Source organism: Geotrypetes seraphini, chromosome 10 (assembly GCF_902459505.1).
Source record: "Geotrypetes seraphini chromosome 10, aGeoSer1.1, whole genome shotgun sequence".
Lineage (NCBI taxonomy): Eukaryota > Metazoa > Chordata > Amphibia > Gymnophiona > Dermophiidae > Geotrypetes > Geotrypetes seraphini.
The window spans coordinates 61,943,408-61,963,374 of record NC_047093.1 but is presented as its reverse complement, the minus strand read 5'-3'; the positions used below and the strand labels follow the sequence as shown (position 1 = coordinate 61,963,374).

The 19,967-nt window shown below is 45.2% G+C and overlaps 1 protein-coding gene and 1 long non-coding RNA gene across 10 annotated transcripts in view; one reads left to right on the top strand and one right to left on the bottom strand.

Annotated features, from left to right (window-relative positions):
- Window positions 1-19,967, top strand: part of LOC117367533 — a 61,026-nt gene that overhangs the window by 5,834 nt on the left and 35,225 nt on the right. For both annotated transcript variants that reach the window (XR_004540786.1, XR_004540785.1), the window contains exon 3: window positions 10,865-11,143. This is a non-coding gene — a long non-coding RNA (uncharacterized LOC117367533). The remainder of the gene's footprint in view (window positions 1-10,864; window positions 11,144-19,967) is intronic.
- The window catches only part of SEC16A (SEC16 homolog A, endoplasmic reticulum export factor), a 152,625-nt gene continuing 132,689 nt past the window's right edge, over window positions 32-19,967 (bottom strand). For 3 of the 8 annotated variants that reach the window (XM_033960142.1, XM_033960139.1, XM_033960140.1), the window contains exons 27-32: window positions 17,665-17,802; window positions 17,444-17,535; window positions 11,078-11,128; window positions 10,203-10,262; window positions 7,465-7,542; window positions 32-1,085 (exon numbers count right to left, since the gene is read on the bottom strand). In XM_033960142.1, coding sequence (XP_033816033.1) covers window positions 1,017-1,085; window positions 7,465-7,542; window positions 10,203-10,262; window positions 11,078-11,128; window positions 17,444-17,535; window positions 17,665-17,802 — 488 coding nt within the window. In that variant the 3' untranslated portion in view covers window positions 32-1,016. The remainder of the gene's footprint in view (window positions 1,086-7,464; window positions 7,543-10,202; window positions 10,263-11,077; window positions 11,129-17,443; window positions 17,536-17,664; window positions 17,803-19,967) is intronic. The other 5 variants (XM_033960144.1, XM_033960143.1, XM_033960145.1 and 2 more) reach the window with 5 other exon arrangements.

Below are 19,967 nucleotides of genomic sequence, written 5' to 3'. Positions count from 1 at the left end.
CGCCTATTGAAAACAATTAACATATCTTAAGTGACAGAAGCTTTTCAAGTTTAATTATTTCAGTTAATATAAGTCAGTATGGTAGCTTCTTATTAACACTTAGTTACTAATAGAAAGATCAACATTGCTGGAATCTCAGCATCAATATTGTGTTATTATGGGAAATTACCCTTTTTCTTTGTAGAGTACTTGAGCTGTTGCCACTTTAATTATAATTTGTCAAAAGGCTGAGTAAGTATTTAATATTGCACTTAAAAAAAAATCACACATCAGAATAGTAAAGCTGAAACTATTATACAACTATACATTATCCTTTACAGGGTGCCTGAACATAAGCTACATCTACACTAAATACAATTCCCAATCAAGATTGGTTATAGATTTTCACTAGTGTCACAGTTTTATTGTAAATTGGAACTTTTTTTTTCCTTTTCTCCTGAATTGTGGGCTCAACCAACTTAACCCATAGAGAGGCCACTTCATGCAGATTAGCTCCGACTGCTGGTTACATCCAATAAATGAAACAGCACATCAATGTATGTGTGTGTCTGAAGTTATTCATAGTCCATTTATGGTCACATTTATAGACATCTCTCTGCTCTTTGGAAATACAGTTGAAGAATCTGTGGCAACTGTGTGTTTACATCAATTTGCAATTATTTTCCATCTAAAGATTAAACCTATAGAATCAATTTCTTTAGGGGAGGCTTTGCTTCTGGTTATAAATACATCTGATGGTTGGTAGGGAAAGAAGTCCATTCCATCAGTTTCTTTAGGGGAGGCTTTGCGTCTAGTGATAAATACATCTGATGGTTGGTAGGAAAAGAAGTCCATTCCATCAGTTTCTTTAGGGGAGGCTTTGCTTCTGGTGATAAATACATCTGATGGTTGGTAGGGAAAGAAGTCTATTCCAGAACAGCATGTTATGTTCACCACAGAATGCAGCAAGGAGTCTGATTTCTGCAGAAGCAGATTTACTTGAAATGTGTTGAAGTATCTTACTAAATGAGAACATTCTACTTCAAGGATGGATATTTCCTCTGACTGAAGCGTCCTGTCTTTGAGGCTCCAGCTGTAGCAGAGGGCTGAAATGACACAGTAGCAATGTAATTACAAGTTAACCAAGTCAAAAAATATACTACAGAAGTACTAAGTCAAGTCATAGCAATAAAGCAGTAACTGTTAACTGCCATGATTTCACATCTGTAGTGTTTAATTCAAATGCTTTGGGAGGCTTGTCTAATACATTCAAATTTTCCTAAGTAAAACAACCTTTTCATGTGGATGACGTGTTGAATTTAAAGTCAAATAATGCCTTTAGAGTCTATGTTTCATTCAGTCAACACACAAACCCACAAACAAAAGGAGAAATTAGGTTCATACCTACTAATTTTCTTTCTTTTAGTCCCTCTAGACCAGTAGTCTCAAACTCAAACCCTTTGCAGGGCCACACTTTGGATTTGTAGGTACTTGGAGGGCCTCAGCAAAAATAGTTAATGTCTTATTAAAGAAATGACAATTTTGCATGAGGTAAAACTCTTTATAGTTTATAAATCTTTCCTTTTGGCTAAGTCTTAATAATAATATTGGTAAAGTGATGAAATAGAATTATTAGTAGGGTTGGAGGGAGGGTAGGGTAAGGGTTTCTTCAATGTTTATATAGTATAATGATAAGATTTTCAAGTGATTAACTAATTGTTTTTATGATTGTTGTACACTTAATGAAAGGTTAAAAATGAATAAAGAATTAAAAAATAATAATAATAATAATATTGTAATTTATAGCTAAAGAGACATATGATCAAGAAACTGCTTTATTTTACTTTTGTGATTATGATAAACAAACCGAGGGCCTCAAAATAGTACCTGGCAGGCCACATGTGGCCATGAGTTTGAGACCACTGCTCTAGACCATCACAGAATGAATGGGTTTACGCTCCTCTGCCAGCAGGTGGAGACAGATATATTGACTTTTGGCTGCAGTACTAGTGGGCTGTGCAGTCCCATCTACAATCAGTCTGATGAATAGCCAAGCAGGAACTAACTAGGCTGAAAACACCAAAACATGGAGAAGACAAAGAAATTGTCCAGATAGGACCAGGAAACACTGTTGGATACTGATAAAAACGAGAACCTTCCCCAAAATGTCCCTACAGTTCACCAGCTAAACCAGACGAACCAAATGCCACTGCTCTTAGTATTCTCCCCAAAAAATCAAGATAAAAAGATTTTGTAGAAAATACCATACTCTTTGCGAAAACATCCCGATAAGATGGGGTCTGTACCAGGCTGGAGGGACTAAAAGAAAGAAAATTAGCAGGTAAAAACCTAATTCTCCTTCTTTAGCATCCCTCCAGACCGGCACAGAACAGATGGGATGTACCAAAGCAGTACCCATCATGGGTGGGACCCCCAAAGGACTGCCACAAGCACACGCTCACCGAACACCACGAACCGATGTGCCTAAACATCCACCCGTTAGTGTTGAATAAAGGAATGGAGTGAAGATCAAAATGCCACTTTACAGATATCCACCGGAGGCACCAGTGAACTCAGCCCAAGAATTCGCCTGACCCTAAGTGGAATGAGCTTTAAAAAAATCCAGAACATGTTTCTTTTGAAGCAGATACGCCGAAGCCATAGCCTCCTTGATCCAGCGCATAATCGTAGCTTTAGAAGTGCCATCACCCTTACGAGGACCAACAGAATAAAAAGACAATCTAACTGCCGGAACTCCTGGGTCCGCTGAACATACACGCGAAGGACCCTATGGATATCCAATTTGTGCAACTGTCTCAGCTCCGAAGAGCTCTCCCGGCTACCCAAGACCAGAGGGACCACGGACTGGTTAACATGAAAAGGCAAAACTACCTTCGGAAGAAAGGAGATAACCAGCCACAGCACGACCCACTCCCTGGAGAACTCCAAGAAGGGAGGCCTGCATGAAAAAGCCTGAAGTTCAGAAACATGCCTGGCAGAAGTAATAGCCACCAGCAAGGTCCTTCAACTTGCAACAAAGAAGCACGGAAAGAACACAGCTGCAACATAAATTTGGATTAAATAAATCACAAAGCTTTAAGTGGTTGCAGCTGAACCAGGCTATTCAGGAGGGGTTCCCTGAATGGAAAGATCTTAATACTCAGTATAGTTTGGAATTCCTATTCTTTCAGGCGGATTTTTTGGGTCACCAAGCCTTGCACTGGTATAAATTGTTGTATGGATATTTGAATTAAAAACAAAAAACTGGTCTTAGGGATATTTGGAGCATTGAGATCAAGCACCAAATTTCTGCTTCTCAATGGCCACGACTTTGGTCTTGGAGATTAAAAAGTACAAGGCCAGCATTTATGAGACAAACTTGGTTCTTTTTGTTACATAGAGCTTTTTGGACCCCAGTTCGTTTACAAAAGTTGGATAGCTCTAGGTCTAATAGATGCTGGCATTGTAATTTAGATGCTGGGACTCTAGATCATTTACTTTTTTTCTGTCCCTTTGTCAATGCCTTTTGGAAGTTAATTTGGTCCCAAATTAATTCAATGTTAGAAAATCATGTTGCCCTATTCTATGATACTATTTTATTTGGAACGTCTATGAGATTCAAGAGTCAAATTTCAGCAAATAACAATAAACTTTTGTTAATACTGACGGGGGTAGCCATTCAACATATTACTGGAAATTGGAAGGACTATACTAAACTTAATTATACCTTTTGGTGGAATTCAGTTTGTCATATTTATAAAATGGAGAGAGTGCTTGCTATACAGCAAGGAAATTATAATAGTTTCAAGATTTGGGGGCCATTGATTGCATATTCTAATGATTAGACACCTTGGACACCTTTTTATTACATAGGACTATATTTAATGTGGGGATGGGGAGGTATGTTATGTGATTTAATGGGTTTATTCCTGATGAATGGGATGGGTGGGGGAGGGGTCTTTTTTATATGCATTTGACAATAATTGTTAGAATGTCAAGTGATTTGTACAAATTATCTGATTGAATTTTGTACACTTGTTGCAAGAGTTAAAACTGAATAAAGAATTAAAAAAAAAAAAATAAATAGAGATCCCAGACTGGAAAAGAAGGACGAACTGGTGGCTGGAGCAATTTTGCTGCTCTCAAGAAGTGAACCGCATCAGAAGTAGAGACCAAATGCCGACCCTGCACCAGACTATGAAAAGAAGATAAAGCTACAATCTGTACCTGGAGGGAGGATCAAACAAGGCCCCGTTCCAGATCATCCTGCAAAATCTCCCAAGATGTGAGGCATGAAGGGGAAGCATGCCCCGCGCGGACCACCAGTCCTCAAAAAGATGCCAAATGTGCACATATGCCCAAGAGGTGGAAAGTCTCCGAGAACTCAAGAGGGCGGATGAAACAGTCTTAACATCACAAATACCTTCCTTCCTCTCACCTTCTTCCTGCCTCACAGATACTACCTGTTCTACTCCTTAACTTCTCTAGAAATCACCAATAATCTTCCATTGTAACCCACCATTTATAACTCTTTTGTAATCCGCCTTGAACCACAAGGTAATGACAGAATAGAAATCTCTAATATAATGTAATGTAATATCACCTTATCTGAATAACCTTTCTTACTTAGGCGTTCCCGTTCAAAAGCCAAAGCCGTAAGACAAAAGGGACCTGGAATGAACATGGGAATGGGATCACGAGTCAGAAGGTCAGGCGAGAGGGGCAGCGGAAGAGGATCTGCCACGAGAAGCCAAAACTAGAACTGCGTACCAAGGGCACCTAAGCCAATCCGGAGGCACTAGGATCATGTGGCCTGCATGTTGAGCAATGTGAAAAAACACTCTACCCACCAAAGGCCACAGAGGAAAGACATACAGTAGGCCGATCATCGGCCAAGGCTGCACCAGAGCATCCAGCCCCTTAACCTGGTAATCCCTGCACTGACTGAAGAACCCCAGTGCTTTGGCGTTGACACTCGTGGCCATGAGGTCCATGACCAGCCGGCCCCATGACTGAAAATCAACTCGAAGGCTTCCAGCCCGAGACACCACTCATCCGGATTCAGCATATGATGACTGAGGAAGTCTGCCTGGATGTTGTTCACTCCCGCTATGTGGGAGACCGAGATGTCCAGAAGATGAGCCTCTGCCCATTCCATCAAAAGAGTCTACTCCTGCACTACCAGATGACTGTTGGCTCCCCCCAGACGATTGACATAAGCCACTGCCATGGCATTGTACAACAGAACCCAATCTGACTTGCTCTCCAGAAATAGCTGGAAAGTCAGCAACGCCAACTGAATGGCTCAGGTCTCCAGAATATTGATCGACCAGGAAGCCTCCACTGGTGATAAGCCACCCTGCACTGAGCAACTGAAACATTAGGCTCCCCAATTGAGGAGACTGGCGTCTGTTAGAAGCACTGTCCACTGGTGCTGATTCAGACTCACTCCATGAACCAGATTGGAAGACTGCATCCACCAGCGCAGTCTGTGACGAACCAACCCCTGAAGCACCTGCAGCTCTTCGCTGTGAAAAATGCACACTACCGACACATCCTTGCCTCCGCCATCCAAATCATCATCCCCCCCCCCCATAAAGGATCTTGAGGTTCTTCACTAAGCTCCAAATCTTCATCCGACAAAACTGGATCATCCAGAAAAAAGTCCTCGTCCCAAGCCATGCGTGGCCGCTTGGACGATGCTGGGGAAACTGGACAGAGGCAGACACTGCAGAAGAATGAAAGGTGGTGGCCGTGGAAGGAAAACACACACCCCCAAAAAAAAAAAAAAGACCCGGAGACCCCCAGAGTTGAAGCAGAACTTCCAGCCACTTGTACATAAGCCTTGCACAAGGCTGAAACAAAATCAGGACAGAAAACTCCCAGCAGCACCACAGAACTCACTGAAGGAGCAGAAGAAACAGATAGGACCTGTTCCTGTCTTTCTAAAACAGGAGGAAGGTTGCCTGGGGCCATGGGCAAAATGGCGGCACTTCCTTCCAAAACTGAAGGAAGGCCCGCTGAAAAACTGTCTCCCAAATGCAGAGGCGGCAATGAGACCTGACTAGACCCAGCCACTAAATCAAAACCACAAGCAGCAGCTGCTGCAGCGGAAAGGGAATCCCCAGCGCCCATGGCGGTCAAAACTGTATCCCCACTGACCGCTGGCAGTTGAGGAAACCCCAGCGTGGGCAGCATGGGAAGCCCGGGCTTCCCCCACACTCCCCACCAACAAGCAGTGCATGCGCGAAAAGGAACTCTGCATGCCGGTAGCCGACGCCAGTTCCCCCTCAAAGCAGCCAGAACACTTTGCACGCACATACCAGCCACATTCACCGCTCGGCACGCACATAAAATTCACTTCTGCCTTTTAAAAGTGCTCATATCATATGCGCAGGAAACCTAAGCACAAAAACACTATAAAAACAGCTGCCTCAGGCCCTTTATTTTCTTTTATCTGTGGCATTTTCCTTTTTGTTTTCTTTTTAACTCACAGCCCACAGCTGCAAGACTAATAGAGCACACCCCACTGGCTCTCTAAACTTTACTCTGTGCCTAAAGGGTGACCAGGCGTACAGATGAAGCTCCTCTAGAGCAGGGGTAGGGAACTCTGGTCCTCGAGAGCCGTATTCCAGTCGGGTTTTCAGGATTTCCCTAGTGAATATGCATGAGATCTGTTTGCATGCACTGCTTTCAATGCATATTCATTGAGGAAATCCTGAAAACCAGACTGGAATATGGCTCTCGAGGACCGGAGTTCCCTACCCCTGCTCTAGAGAAATAAAACTGGGGAGGAGGAGGAGGAAATGAGGGGAGAGACTCGACCCTTTCAAGTGTGGCACCCCAAAGTCAGTAGGACCCCTGAAAGGGTCCCCCAAGCTCTGTCCGGACAGCAAAAAGGGACAAGAGAAAGGTTACTAATCAGATCCAACAGGCCCTAGCTAACCAAAGGAAAGGCTGTACAAGCTTACCACTCCACCTGCTGAAGACTGAGAACAGATTGATTGTAGATGGGATTGCACAGCCCACTTGTACTGCAGCCAAAAGTCAATGTCTCAGTCTCCACCCATCCGTAAACCCATCCATTCTGTGCCGATCTGGAGGATGCTAAAGAATGGAATCTACAAGAAATATTTTTCTACCACATATTAACAATAAAGAAAAAAAAACTTAATGTAGAAAAAATATCACTTTAGAAATGTCTTACCCATGCTTTAAGTCTCAATCCATCATACAGGCTGAATGTTATCAGTAATATGTCATACTTTGCATAAACAGAGTGTACTGAAATTTGCCTTCCTGTGTCAGTGCTGTGATATCTCTTCTCATGTTTCTCTGGGTGCCGTCTACACTGGGATGGCAGCAGCAAGTCAGACCTGCTGACTCTCCTGCTTCTTTGTTTCTAATACCACACTGTCTTGTTTACTTTTCAAAGAATCACTTTCTGCAGAGTTCAATTTTTAGCAAGGCTAGACTCCCACTTACTTGTGCAAATTGAGAAGGGTTGTAAAATGGAACTGTTCCAGGAAGAGGTCCTTCTGGGGGTGTTATATTCATTGGTACCTACAATGTGGGAAATATATTTTGTCATAAGCATGTTAAGTCATGTTTCTCTGGGTGGCATGTATTTTATTTATCAAGAGAGGAATTTTACAGTACTTGAAAAAAGATCCATAGCATTGAAAAGCAGAAGGTTATCATTAATGGGCACAAACACAGCTACTGTATGTGCACATTTTATATGAATAGTGGCAACACACCATAACATGCAAAACAAACCTAGAAACTGCTTTTGAGGGAAGAAAAAAAACCACCATGCACACAAAGTGAACTGAACAGCAATGCAATGTTAACCAAGTTAGTACAATCTCATGCTAGCAGTTACAAGTTTCAGCAAGTGCAACAAGACAAAATCCCAGCAAAATCTAGTTTGCCCTTTACCTTCTCCTTGTGCAATTCATACAATAGATGAAGGATTCCCTTTTACTCTGACAGGCTCAGCTGTTTACCATCAGAATTGGTCAATATTATTATTTTTGACATTAGATAGTAATGAACATTTTTGACTTTTTTTTTTTAAGCAGGCATCTTGTTAACTGGATTTCCTTCATGGGTAGCTTATTCTTCCACTGAGCATGACTACTGCAATTTATTTGGAGGGGGGAAAACTCATTACTGACAAAGGTGCTCTAAAAATACCAACTTCCATCACTCTTAAGTTCCAGGGCATCCATCTGTTGAGCTAGTAGTACCCAAAATTATGATGATATGAGATTTACTTCTAAATATTTATACAACAGAGGGGGAAGTGATGAAGGCAAGACAGGACGAGAGAGAAAATAATGTTGGTCCTACATGCTAAATGTTAGCATGCTTCAAACCATTTCATCCAAATGCAACTTCAGTTCAGAGATACCCAAAATGGTGCCCACACCACAGCAACACTGAACTAGTTATGATTTATTAAGGAACACAAGTACCATATACCGTATATACTCGAATATAAAAGTCGATCCGAGTATAAGAGGAGGTACCCTTTTTCCCCCCAAAAAGGAGGAAAAAAGGTTAACTCAAATTTAAGGGGGGGGGTTAATATGTGTTTAATATTCATGTGCTCTGCTAGGATCTGTGCCCTGTCCCCCTTCCTCCTGCCAGGCTCTGCACCCAGTCCCCCTTCCTGCCCTGTACCCTTGTCCCCTCTTCTCTCCCAATGTCTTGCAGGCCTCCATCGGGCCTGCCTTATGACCTGGTGGGCCGGAACAGGAGGGATCCCTCCTGTCTCCTGTCCAACTGTCAATTTTTTTTACCTCCCTCCCGCCTCCCCCCATGTACCTTTTTGAATCCCTGGTGGTCCAGTGGTGTACCAGGCAGGAATGAGCTTTCCATGCTCCTGCCCTACACTGAGCCCCTCTCTGAATGGCCACCTCGAGTTCTTTCGGCCCAGTGTATTGGGCATGAGCAAGCTTTCAAATATAAAACAATCCGATTATAAACCATGTTAACCTTTTTTCCTCCAAAAAAAGGGGGAAAAGGTTCACCCAGCCTCTAATGCCTACCGCAGGCCTCCCTTAAACCCTGGTGGTCCAGCGGTGAGCTGAGACAGGAGCAATTCTTCCCGTGTCCTGTCCCAGCCGGCTATTAACCACCCCGCCTCCCGGACCTGTTGTAGGCCTCCCATGGGCTTGCCTTAAGCCCTGGTGGTCCAGTGGTGAGCCAAGACAGAAGCGATCCTACCCGCGTCCTGTCCTGGCCAACTGTTAACCACCCCGCTTCCCTCTCGCCTCCCCCTCCAACATACCTTTTGAACCCTGGTGGTCTAGCAGTGAAGCGGGGTAGGAGCAATTTTTCTTTGTTCCTGCCCCGTGAGAAGCTGTGATCAGAAATGGCTGAGCAAGTTCCCAGGACAGTCTTGCAAGTTCTCATGATCTCACGAGACTGCCCTGGGAACTTGCGCAGCCATTTCTGATTGCGGCTCCGCACGGGGCAGGAGTGAAGAAAAATCGCTCCTGCCCCACTTCATTGCTAGACCACCAGGGTTCAAAAGGTATGTTGGACTGGGTTTCAGGGAGGGAAGCGGGATGGTTAACAGTTGGCTGGGACAGGACACAGGAAGGATCGTTCCTGTCTCGGCTCACTGCTTGACCACCAGGGCTTAAGGCAGGCTTGCGAGAGGCCTGCAATGGGTCCAGGTGGTGGACGGGGTGAGTGCATAGACTTGAGGACTTGAATATAAATAGAGACCCCAATTTTGGGGCCATTTTTTGGGCCCAAAAATCTTGGTTTATATTTGAGTATATACAGTACAAACCAAAAATATATTTACTTCCTTTCCCTTGCTTATATAAAAGTTACAACTGGTTATCCGCTTCTCCCACCCCCAAGTAAATTGCATAGTGCTACCTGGAAAAATTACACATGCTGAGAATCTCAGCTAACATTGCCTAACCAGCTGATTTAATCTACTTTCAGAATCCTGCACATTTTACATGATGATCAGGCAAATTGAAAGCACATCTGAGCTCATATGGCTGCTTCAGACCAACACAGATGTGCATTTTCTTCTGTGTACAGTAGAATATCAAGTTAAGGAACTCAACATCTTTTGGGAAAAGTTAATGTAATGGTGAGGGGCAGGCAAACAAAAATGTTAGTTAAAGTGCATTCAATATAAAATAAATAAATAATAAAATTAACAGAGTGGGAAAATGGCCAGCCATGGGTACCTGTGGAAAATGCTGGCTTACTTCACGAGATAATGAACTCATTGAACTAGAGCGCGAAAGCTACAAAACAGCAAGAACACACACAAAAACAAAAGAAAGTGGTCATGCGGATCACTGCATGATGCATTCAGTATAAGGACAAGCGGGCTTCACACACTGTAAAGGGCTAAAGCTAACTTCAAGTTATCCATATGTGCCAAATAAAAAAAATATATATTTTATTTTATTTTAGAAGAGGGAGTTTAGTAAATATTAAGAAATACCTGAACATTTTAAGGAATCATTTGAAGGCTGGAGTAGCAGCTCAGTGGTTACAAAAGCAGGTTGCAAACCAGGAAGTGAGCATTCATATCCTATTTCTCCCACTGATGCTTTGTGACGTTGTCAAGTCACTTTACCCCACATTGCCTTAGATACAACTTAAATTGTAAACTCATTGGGCAAGAAAATAATTCATGTACCTGAATAAAACTCACCTTGAGCTTGGATTTTAAAAAGGCAAGTAATAAATCTAAAAATCCAAATTGTAAAAATGAAAAAGCCCTTTACATTTTCCATCTTACAGCAAATCAGGATATATGCATATGTTAGAATAGGCTCATTTTAAAGCCACTGCAAATCTAACATTCCTTTTATCAACTGTCTTAATTTTACCTCTGTAGATTCCAAATGAGAACCTTTGGATCCACAGGCCAGACTGTTTGGCAGTAACCAGAATATAAGCTACTGATTCTTATCTGGTGTATAGCTGTCTACTAATGAGTTAAGACACTCGAGCTATTGTGGGATTAAACATCTTGTATAAATCAGCCAGACTCAAATCCAGCATCTATTAGGGCCATGAGATGAGAAAACTCCTACTGGATTACACTTACCTCTCCTGATCCATCCACACTCACAGCAGGATTTTCAGAAGTAGAAGGAAGCTATCAAACAAAAAGGTCAGAGTGTGGGTTTCTTTCGCTGTATCCTCAGAGAGGCTATAGCCCTTACTACTGTCATGTGCAGGCATTTGGGTGTGGAGGATGGTAACAAGACTAGATATCTGTAGAATATAAAGGTGCCTTAACAGGGAATAAAACATGACTAGAGCACTGCAGATTTATCACAAGCAAGTTCCAATGTGGCTCTCATGTCCAAATATCCAGCAAGATGATAGTGAAATGGGGTATTGGAATGAATGCTGCAGAGAGCATTAAGGAACAAACCTTTAACCCAGGACAAGCAGGCAGCATATTCTCTACATGTGGGTGACGTCATCTACGGAGCCCCCTAGCGGACGTTCTCGCAAGTAGATTTGCTTGAAGATCTTCAAGCTTGCTAGTGTACCGCGCATGCGCGAGAGCCCCTCCCGTCCGATCTAGGGCATGCGTCTCCTCAGCGTGTCCTCAGTTCTATGTTTTCCGTGGAGCCAGAAGCACTGCTCCCTTGCTTCGCGCAATCTCATTGTCCCTCTTTGCACCGCGGCTTATTTGTTTTATTTCGGGTGAGTCGCTGTGCTCGTGTCTTTATTTTATTTTATTTTCCGAGTCTTTTTGGCCAGGTTGACCGGTCTTGCTTTGGCCGCCGGGCCTCGCGGGGCTGCGGTCGTCTTTTTTCTTATGTCCCGCCTCGTTCTGGGTTTAAGAACTGCACTAGGTACAACTGACCCCCATAATTGGTGTGTGGAGTGCCTGGGGGCGGAGCACCGCGCTGAATCATGCCCGCGTTGTGCGACTTTGCAACCGTGGGCTCTTCGTCGGAAAGTGGCCAAGATTCTCCAACTCTTTGGCCCGATGGATCCAGTGGGACAGGCCTCGAGCTCGGCCTCAGCCCCTCCTGCTACACTGGCCTTGGGTAAGTCTCTTGTTCCCTCCTCAGTTGTGCCGGCAAAGAAGCCTACCTCGGAGTCTCACATGGGTGACGCCTCGTCGGCCTCGTCGAGATCTCATACAAAGCGTGCCTCCTCACGTAGGGGATACTCTTCCTCGAGGTCGCCCCCTAAGGAGCGCACTGCTGCACCTCCGACCCAACCTCCCTTGGTCTCGGTGCCTATGTTCGAGGACATGCTTAAGGCTATCCTTACTACGTAGCTTTCCTCAGTTGTGAGCCAACTTCTCCCGACCTCGACGCAGTCCCGGTCTGACCAGCCTGAGCGTCCTTCTCTCGGGTCTAGGGGCCGTACCCGCAAGATTCGCAGAGTCGCCTCGAGCAATTTTTCGTCCCCTGATTCGGGGCCTGTGACTTTCCGAGGGTCTCAGAAGGGGGCTCGTCTTTCATCCTCTACCTTGTCGAGGCTCGCCCCTTCCAAAAAATTGCGGTCTTCTCCGCCCCTTCGGGGCTGGTCTCCAACAACAAGGACCTTGACTACTGTTATTGACTTGGAGATGGAAGCTGGTTCGCTTTCCCTGACAAAGCTGGTGGGCGCCTTCCAGGGGTCCTCTTCGAGGCCTCTAGGGGAATTTTCGTTTACTCCGTCTTTGCCGAGGCTGCGCATGCTAGTGCCTTGGACTCCAGGATCTTCCCCGATACACTTTTCCCGGGGCCGTTCCTCAATGCCTCCGAGGCAGTCTAGTCGAGCCTCCTCGATCTCCCATTCGCGTGATTCCGATGCACCGTCATACTACTCAAGAGAAATTTCTCCCTCATTTTCTGCTGCCCCCAGATCGCGATCGAGGTCCCCTCCGGAGGACGTGTCTTCCTCTTCGAGTACCTCCTCCTTTGCTCGTTTCATTTCTGACATGGGTAAGGCCCTGAATATGGACCTCCAGTCTGAGTCCCATTATACCCAGGAATACCTGGCGGAAATGGGTGTTTCTCATCCGCCTCGTGAGGTGCTGCGTTTGCCTCTCCATCAGGTTCTTCGACAGACATTTCTCCGGAACCTGGAGACACCTTATGCCAGGGGTAGGGAACTTCGGTCCTCGAGAGCCGTATTCCAGTTGGGTTTTCAGGATTTCCCCAATGAATATGCATGAGATCTATTTGCATGCACTGCTTTCAATGCATATTCATTGGGGAAATCCTGAAAACCCGACTGGAATAAAGCTCTCGAAGACCGGAGTTCCCTACCCCTGCCTTATGCGGTTACGGCCATTCCCTCCAAATTGGAATCCCGTTACCGGACGATCCCGGTCAAGGGGTTTGAAAGTTCTCTGTTTTCTCATCAATCCTTGGTGGTTGAGTCCTCCTTGAAAAAGACCAACTCCTCGAAGGTGTATGCTGCTGTCCCTCCCGGACGGGAGGGCCGTACGATGGACAAGTTTGGTCGCTGCCTTTATCAAAATTCGATGATGGCGAACCGTGTCCTTAACTATAGTTTTAATCTTCACATCCTATCTCAGGTTCTGTGTGGAAGCCCTCCACTCCTTTCAGGCGGACGTGCCGGCTTCCCAGCATCAGGAGTTTTGTCTTCTTGAGGAGACTCTCTCTCAGCTCCGCCTCTATATGTTTCAGGCGGCCTACGACGCTTTCAAGTTGTCCTCGAGGGTCACGGGCTTTGCGATCGCCATGCGTCACCTCGCCTGGCTCAGGATCGTCGATATGGATCCGAACCTCCAGGATTGTCTTGCCAATCTCCCTTGCGTGGGTCATGAACTCTTTGACGATTCCATTGAGCCAGCCACCAAGCGCCTTTCGGAACACGAACTGTCCTTCGCCTCTCTGGTGAGACTTAAGCTGAAGACTCCCCCGACCCGGCATTACAAAATTCCTCTCCTGCGTTCTCTCGGCCGCCTGCGAAGCGGCCTCAGCCTCCACAACAATGTCAAGCTAAGGCGCAGCCGCCGGCTCCGGCGAAGCCTGGGCCGTCTTTTTGACAATTCCTGTCCGAGCCTGTTGACTTCCTTCCTTCTGGAGCCTTCCCCCCTTCCCATCGGGGGTCGTCTCCGTCATTTCTATTCTCAGTGGGAAAGTCTTACCACCGACAGTTGGATCCTTTCCATTGTCCGGGAAGGGTACTTCCTTCACTTCAGTCGCGTACCCCCGGACCTTCCACCAAGAGAGTTCCCTTCTGCGGTCCCATCTGCCTCTTCTGCAGGAAGCTCAGGCCCTCCTCCGCCTTCGGGCGGTCAAGGAGGTTAGTGGAATACGGGGTTTTATTCCCGGTTCTTCCTGGTACCCAAGAAGACGGGAGATCTGCGTCCGATCCTGGACTTCAGGGCTCTGAACAAGTTTCTGGTTAAGGACAAGTTCAGGATGCTCACCTTTCCCACCTTGTATCCCTTGATGGAGGAAGGGGATTGGCTGTGCTCGTTGGACCTCAAGGAGGCGTACACGCACATTCCAATCCACCTGGCCTCACGCTTGTATCTGAGATTCCGGGTGTGGGATCTCCACCTCCAGTATCATGTTCTTCCCTTCGGCCTAGCGGCCTCTCCGAGGGTTTTCACAAAATGCCTAGTTGTAGTAGCGGTGGCCCTGCGTCTCCGGGGACTGCAAGTGTTTCCCTACCTCGACGATTGGTTGATCAAAGCGCCCTCTCGCCTGGAGGTTCTGTGGGCGACGAATCAGACCATTTGCCTCCTTCAGAGTCTCGGATTCGAGGTGAACTTTCCCAAATCTCACCTCTGTCCGTCCCAGTCTCTCGAGTTCATCGGAGCGGTCCTCAACACGGTTTGTCTCCACTCTTTCTTGCCTTGGCCTCGTCAGGAGACCATTGTCCGCTTGTGTCAGTGGGTAGCCCTCCTGTCCTCGGTCCTGGCTCGACTCATGATGGTTCTGCTCGGCCACATGGCCTCCACTGTTCACGTGACTCCTTTTGCCAGACTTCACCTCCGCATTCCTCAGTGGACGCTGGCCTCTCAATGGAACCAGGATCGGGATCCTGTCTCTCGACTCATTGTCGTGACTCCTTTATTGAAGTAGTCTCTCCGCTGGTGGATGCTCTTTTCCAATCTTTCCAGAGGTTTTCTGTTTCATGCTCCTTCCCCACAGAAGGTCCTCACGACGGACTCGTTGGCCTTTGCTTGGAGGGGGTCATCTGGACAGTCTTCGCACTCAGGGTCTCTGGTCCAGTAACGACCGCCTTTGTCACATCAATCTGCTGGAGCTTTGGCCGGTTTTCCTCGCTCTGAAAGCTTTTTGTCACCTGCTTCACGACCATGTGATGTTGGTTCGCATGGACAACCAAGTCGCCATGTATTATATCAACAAACAAGGGGGCACGGGTCCGTGCTGGGAGGCGATGCGGCTCTGGGATTGGGCCGTCCGCTGCAACATCTTTCTTCGAGCAGTCTACCTTCAGGGCCAGCAGAATTGTCTGGCGGACAGGTTGAGTCATCTGCTACAGCCTCATGAATGGTCTCTCCACTCCTCGACCCTGCGTCAGGTGTTTGCTCATTGGGGGACTCGTTGCGTCCCCCCTCAATCACAAGCTGCCCTGCTTCTGCTCCAGGGTCTACGACCCCCACAGGCTCGAAGCGGATGCCTTCCTCCTGGATTGGATAACACTGTTTCTGTATGCGTTTCCTCCATTCCCTCTGATTCTGAAGACTCTTGTCAGACTCAAGTCCACGCACGCCACCATGATTCTGATAGCTCCTCGGTGGCCCTGACAGCCTTGGTTCTCCCTTCTGCTACAGCTCAGTTCCAGGGAGCCTCTTCTTCTGCCTGTTTTTCCTTCTCTGCTTACACAGAGTCGGGGATCTCTGCTTCAACCCAACCTGCAGTCTCTGTACTTAACGGCTTGGTTCATAGAGACTTGATACCGTCATTCCAGTTCTCCCAGTCTGTGCTGGATGTCCTGGAAGCCTCTTGGAAGGAGTCCACTCGCCAGTGTTACCTTCAGAAGTGGACCCATTTTCCTTCTTGGTGTGCACAATTGCGCCTTGATCTGCAGTCTGCCTCCTTGTCGTTTGTACTGGATTATCTCTTGTACTTGTCTTGTACTTGTCTGACTCCAGTCCTCTTCGATTCAAGTCCACCTTAGTGCCATTGCTGCTTTTCATCAGCCGATTGATGGGAAACCTCTCTCTGTTCATCCTGTGGTTTCCCGTTTCATGAAGGGCCTTTTGCACGTTCATCCACCCCTTAAGCCTCCTCCGGTGGTTTGGGATCTCAATGTGGTTCTTGCTCACTTGATGAAGCCTCCTTTTGAGCCGCTGGCGCGAGCTCACTTGAAGTTTCTTAATTGGAAGGTTGTGTTCCTTGTTGCCCTCACTTCTGCCCGTTGGGTCAGTGAACTTCAGGCTTTGATGGCAGACCTGCCTTTCACTGTCTTCCATCATGATAAGGTGGTTTTCCATACCCATCCTAAATTCTTGCCTAAGGTTGTTTCAGATTTTCACATCAACCAATCCATTGTTCTTCCTGTATTTTTTTCCAAATCCCCATTCTCATCCTGGTGAAGTGGCGCTGCATTCTCTTGACTGTAAACGTGCGCTGGTCTTCTACTTGAAGCGCACTGCTCCTCATCATACTGCCCCCCCAGCTGTTCCTCTCTTTCGATTCGAATCGCTTGGGGCGATCTGTTTCTAAGCAGACCATTTCCAACTGGTTGGCCGCTTATATCTCTTTCTGTTACGCTCAGGCTGGTCTCTACCTGCCAGGTTGAGTCTCTGGCCATAAGGTCAGAATGATGGCGGCGTCTGTTGCTTTCCTCCGCTCGACTCCGATTGAGGAAATCTGTAAGGCTGCCACTTGGTCCTCGGTTCATATGTTCACCTCGCACTACTGTCTGGATGCTTTCTCCAGGCGTGATGGCCATTTTGGCCAGTCAGTTTTGCAAAATCTGTTCTCCTAATTTGCCAACTCTCCCACCATCCACATTCTGGTTAGCTTGGAGGTCTCCCACATGTAGAGAATATGCTGCCTGCTTGTCCTGGGATAAAGCACAGTTACTTACCGTAACAGGTGTTATCCAGGGACAGCAGGCAGATATTCTCGCAACCCACCCACCTCCCCGTGGTTGGCTTCTTTGCGTGCTATCTGAACTGAGGACACACTGAGGAGACGCATGCCCTAGATCGGGCGAGAGGGGCTATCGCGCATGCGCGATACACTCGCAAGCTTGAAGATCTTCAAGCAAGTCTGCTTGTGAGAACGTCCGCTAGGAGGCTTCGTAGATGACGTCGCCCACATGTAGAGAATATCTGCCTGCTGTCCCTGGATAACACCTGTTACGGTAAGTAACTGTGCTCTACAACCAAAGGCTTCTTTTTCTCAATGTAATTTCCATATCATCTGGTTTTAAACAGCAAATAACTGTATTGTGACCCAGAAAACAGGATTCATGTGGATGCACTGTTTCCCTGTTAACCAACCTGAGATTCTGTACTAGGCTCGGTGCTGGTTTGCTCTGCTGTTAGTGCCTGTTTAGCGTCACCACCTTCTGCAGGCTGCACTTCATCTAGAACTGGCAACAGAGAGTTTCATAACTATTTAATTTCATAACAGCTTATAACTACCAGATAACACATTTAAATTTAACACAGATGTCTCTCTATGCATTTTTCTGGGTTTCCTTTTGTTTTACATTACATACCTGCATTTGGTACAAACAGGTTTGTAGGGATAGGCATTGGTGCCAATGGAGCAAATAAATCAGATGGTAGAGGAACAGAACTATTAGATTTATTGCCAACTGGGTTTAGGACATCAACATAGCGACCTCTGCTTCCTGCTGAAGGAAGAAGGGAGACATGCAGTTTTATTTTATTTATATACCCCAGTGACCTTAAAATTTAGAGCGGTTTACAAATAAGAAAGTGGAAACAACCGTAATATACAAGAGTAATAAATTATCTAATACTCATGACATTGTATGCACTATAAATTTATCAAACATGTAAGTTTTTATCTGTCACCTAAAAATTAAATAAGAACTCTGAGATAAAATATAACATGCTAATTTAACCCAAAGCCACACTGCCTGAAAGGCAAGCAGCTTATCCACATAACTGCACCTTGATCAACCCTGAAGTGTGGGAAAAACAAAATAATTAACTCTTTAGGTAACTTATAAGAACATTTATTTTTACCTAAATATATAAAAATTTTAAATCCAGCTTTTCCAAAGCATTAAAGGCCAATTACCACAAAACTTACTGAGTTGTACTTTTATACTTAATATTGTTCATTTCCATTTTCTTTTGAAGAAGGGTAATCTCCTCCCTCCAAAGTTAAGTGAGAAATGTAATAAGTTAGTTCATTTGTTTTGGTTTAAATTAACCTTTATTTCCACACATTCAAGTAGACTAACAGGATAACAGAAAAGCCATATTGATCACACCAAGGTCCATTGAGCCCAGAATCCTATCTCCAACAGTGGTCAGTCTGTGCAACAAGTATCTTTGATCCATTTCTCATAGCTCATTTCCAAGAATGAGCAATGTCTCTCCAAGTCTACTGTGGTAATAATTCTGTGAACTTTTGATCCAGGAACTTGTCCAATGCTCTTTTGAATTCCAGCAGCCCTTTAGTATCCCCTAGCCAGGAATATGCACAGTGAGGAGTAATTTAAGAACTTTATCAGATATGACACATTTTAAGAAGGGCCTGAAAACTCTTATTTCAACAAGTATATGGAATAAATTAAATCTCTTGGGAAGAAGTAAACTATGGCACAATAGATGAAGTATGGATTGGTTTTACCATCTAATGTTTTAAAGCAGTGGTTCCCAACCCTGTCCTGGAGGACCACCAGCTAGTTGGGTTTTTGGGATAACCCTAATGAATATGCATGAAAGAGATTTGCATTTAATGGAGGTGACAGGTATGCAAATCAGCTCCATGCATATTCATTAGGGTTATCCTGAAAACCTGACTGGCTGGTAGTCCTCCAGGACAGGGTTGGAAACCACTGTTTTAAAGTCAGTTTTTATTGAGGGGGTTACTATGGATGTTAAATTTTTACTCCACCTAGAATAGTGCAGATAATAAATAATGGAAATAAATAAATACAAACATGGTCTTTCACAGTTAAAATTTTTAATGCCAAGAAATGTAGATTGATGTACTTGGGATGTAGAAATTCAAAAGGAGCTTTATGAGATAGAAATGGAGAGGCTGATGTACACAGATTAGGAAAGGGACCTTAGGGACAGTGTCTGAGGACATCAAGGTGGTGAAAATGACAAAGCAGTGGCCAAAGCCAGAAGGATGCTAGGCTGCATAGAGAGACACAACCAACCAAGGTAGTAATGCTCTTGTATAAGTCATTAATGAGGTTCCACAGAGTTGTGTTCAGTTCTGGAGGCTGTATTTGCTGAAAAGACTTGAAACAGTTCAGAGGAAGGAGACAAAAATGGTATGGGATTTGCTCCAAGAGATGTATGAGAAGAGACTTGAAGACCTGAATATGTATATCCTAGAGGAAAGGAGTGACAAGGGAGATATGATACAAACATTGAGGTGTATTAATATACAAACAAATTTTTTTTAGAGATGGAGAGGCAGCAGAACTAGAGGACATGAAGTAAAACTGCAGAGCAGTAGACTATGGAGTAATATCAGGCAATAGTTTTCATGAAGAGGGTGGTGGATGGCTGAATACCCTCCCAGTGGATGTGGCAGGGAAAAAAATAACTAACAGAAATCAACAATGCATGGGATAAGCAGAGGAATCTAGTATAGGAGGACAGAATCAAAGTATTTAAATATCTTGAACTTTAAACAGGGCATAGAAAAGTGTAACCTGCATGGAGTATAAGGTACAACTCTGGCCACCTTGCTGAGCAGAATAGATGAGCCATACAGGTCTTTATCTGCCTTCATTTACTATGTTACTATGTGAAATACTACCTATAGCTTGGCTGAAAAAGACAGCACAAAAGTTAAAGATATGTT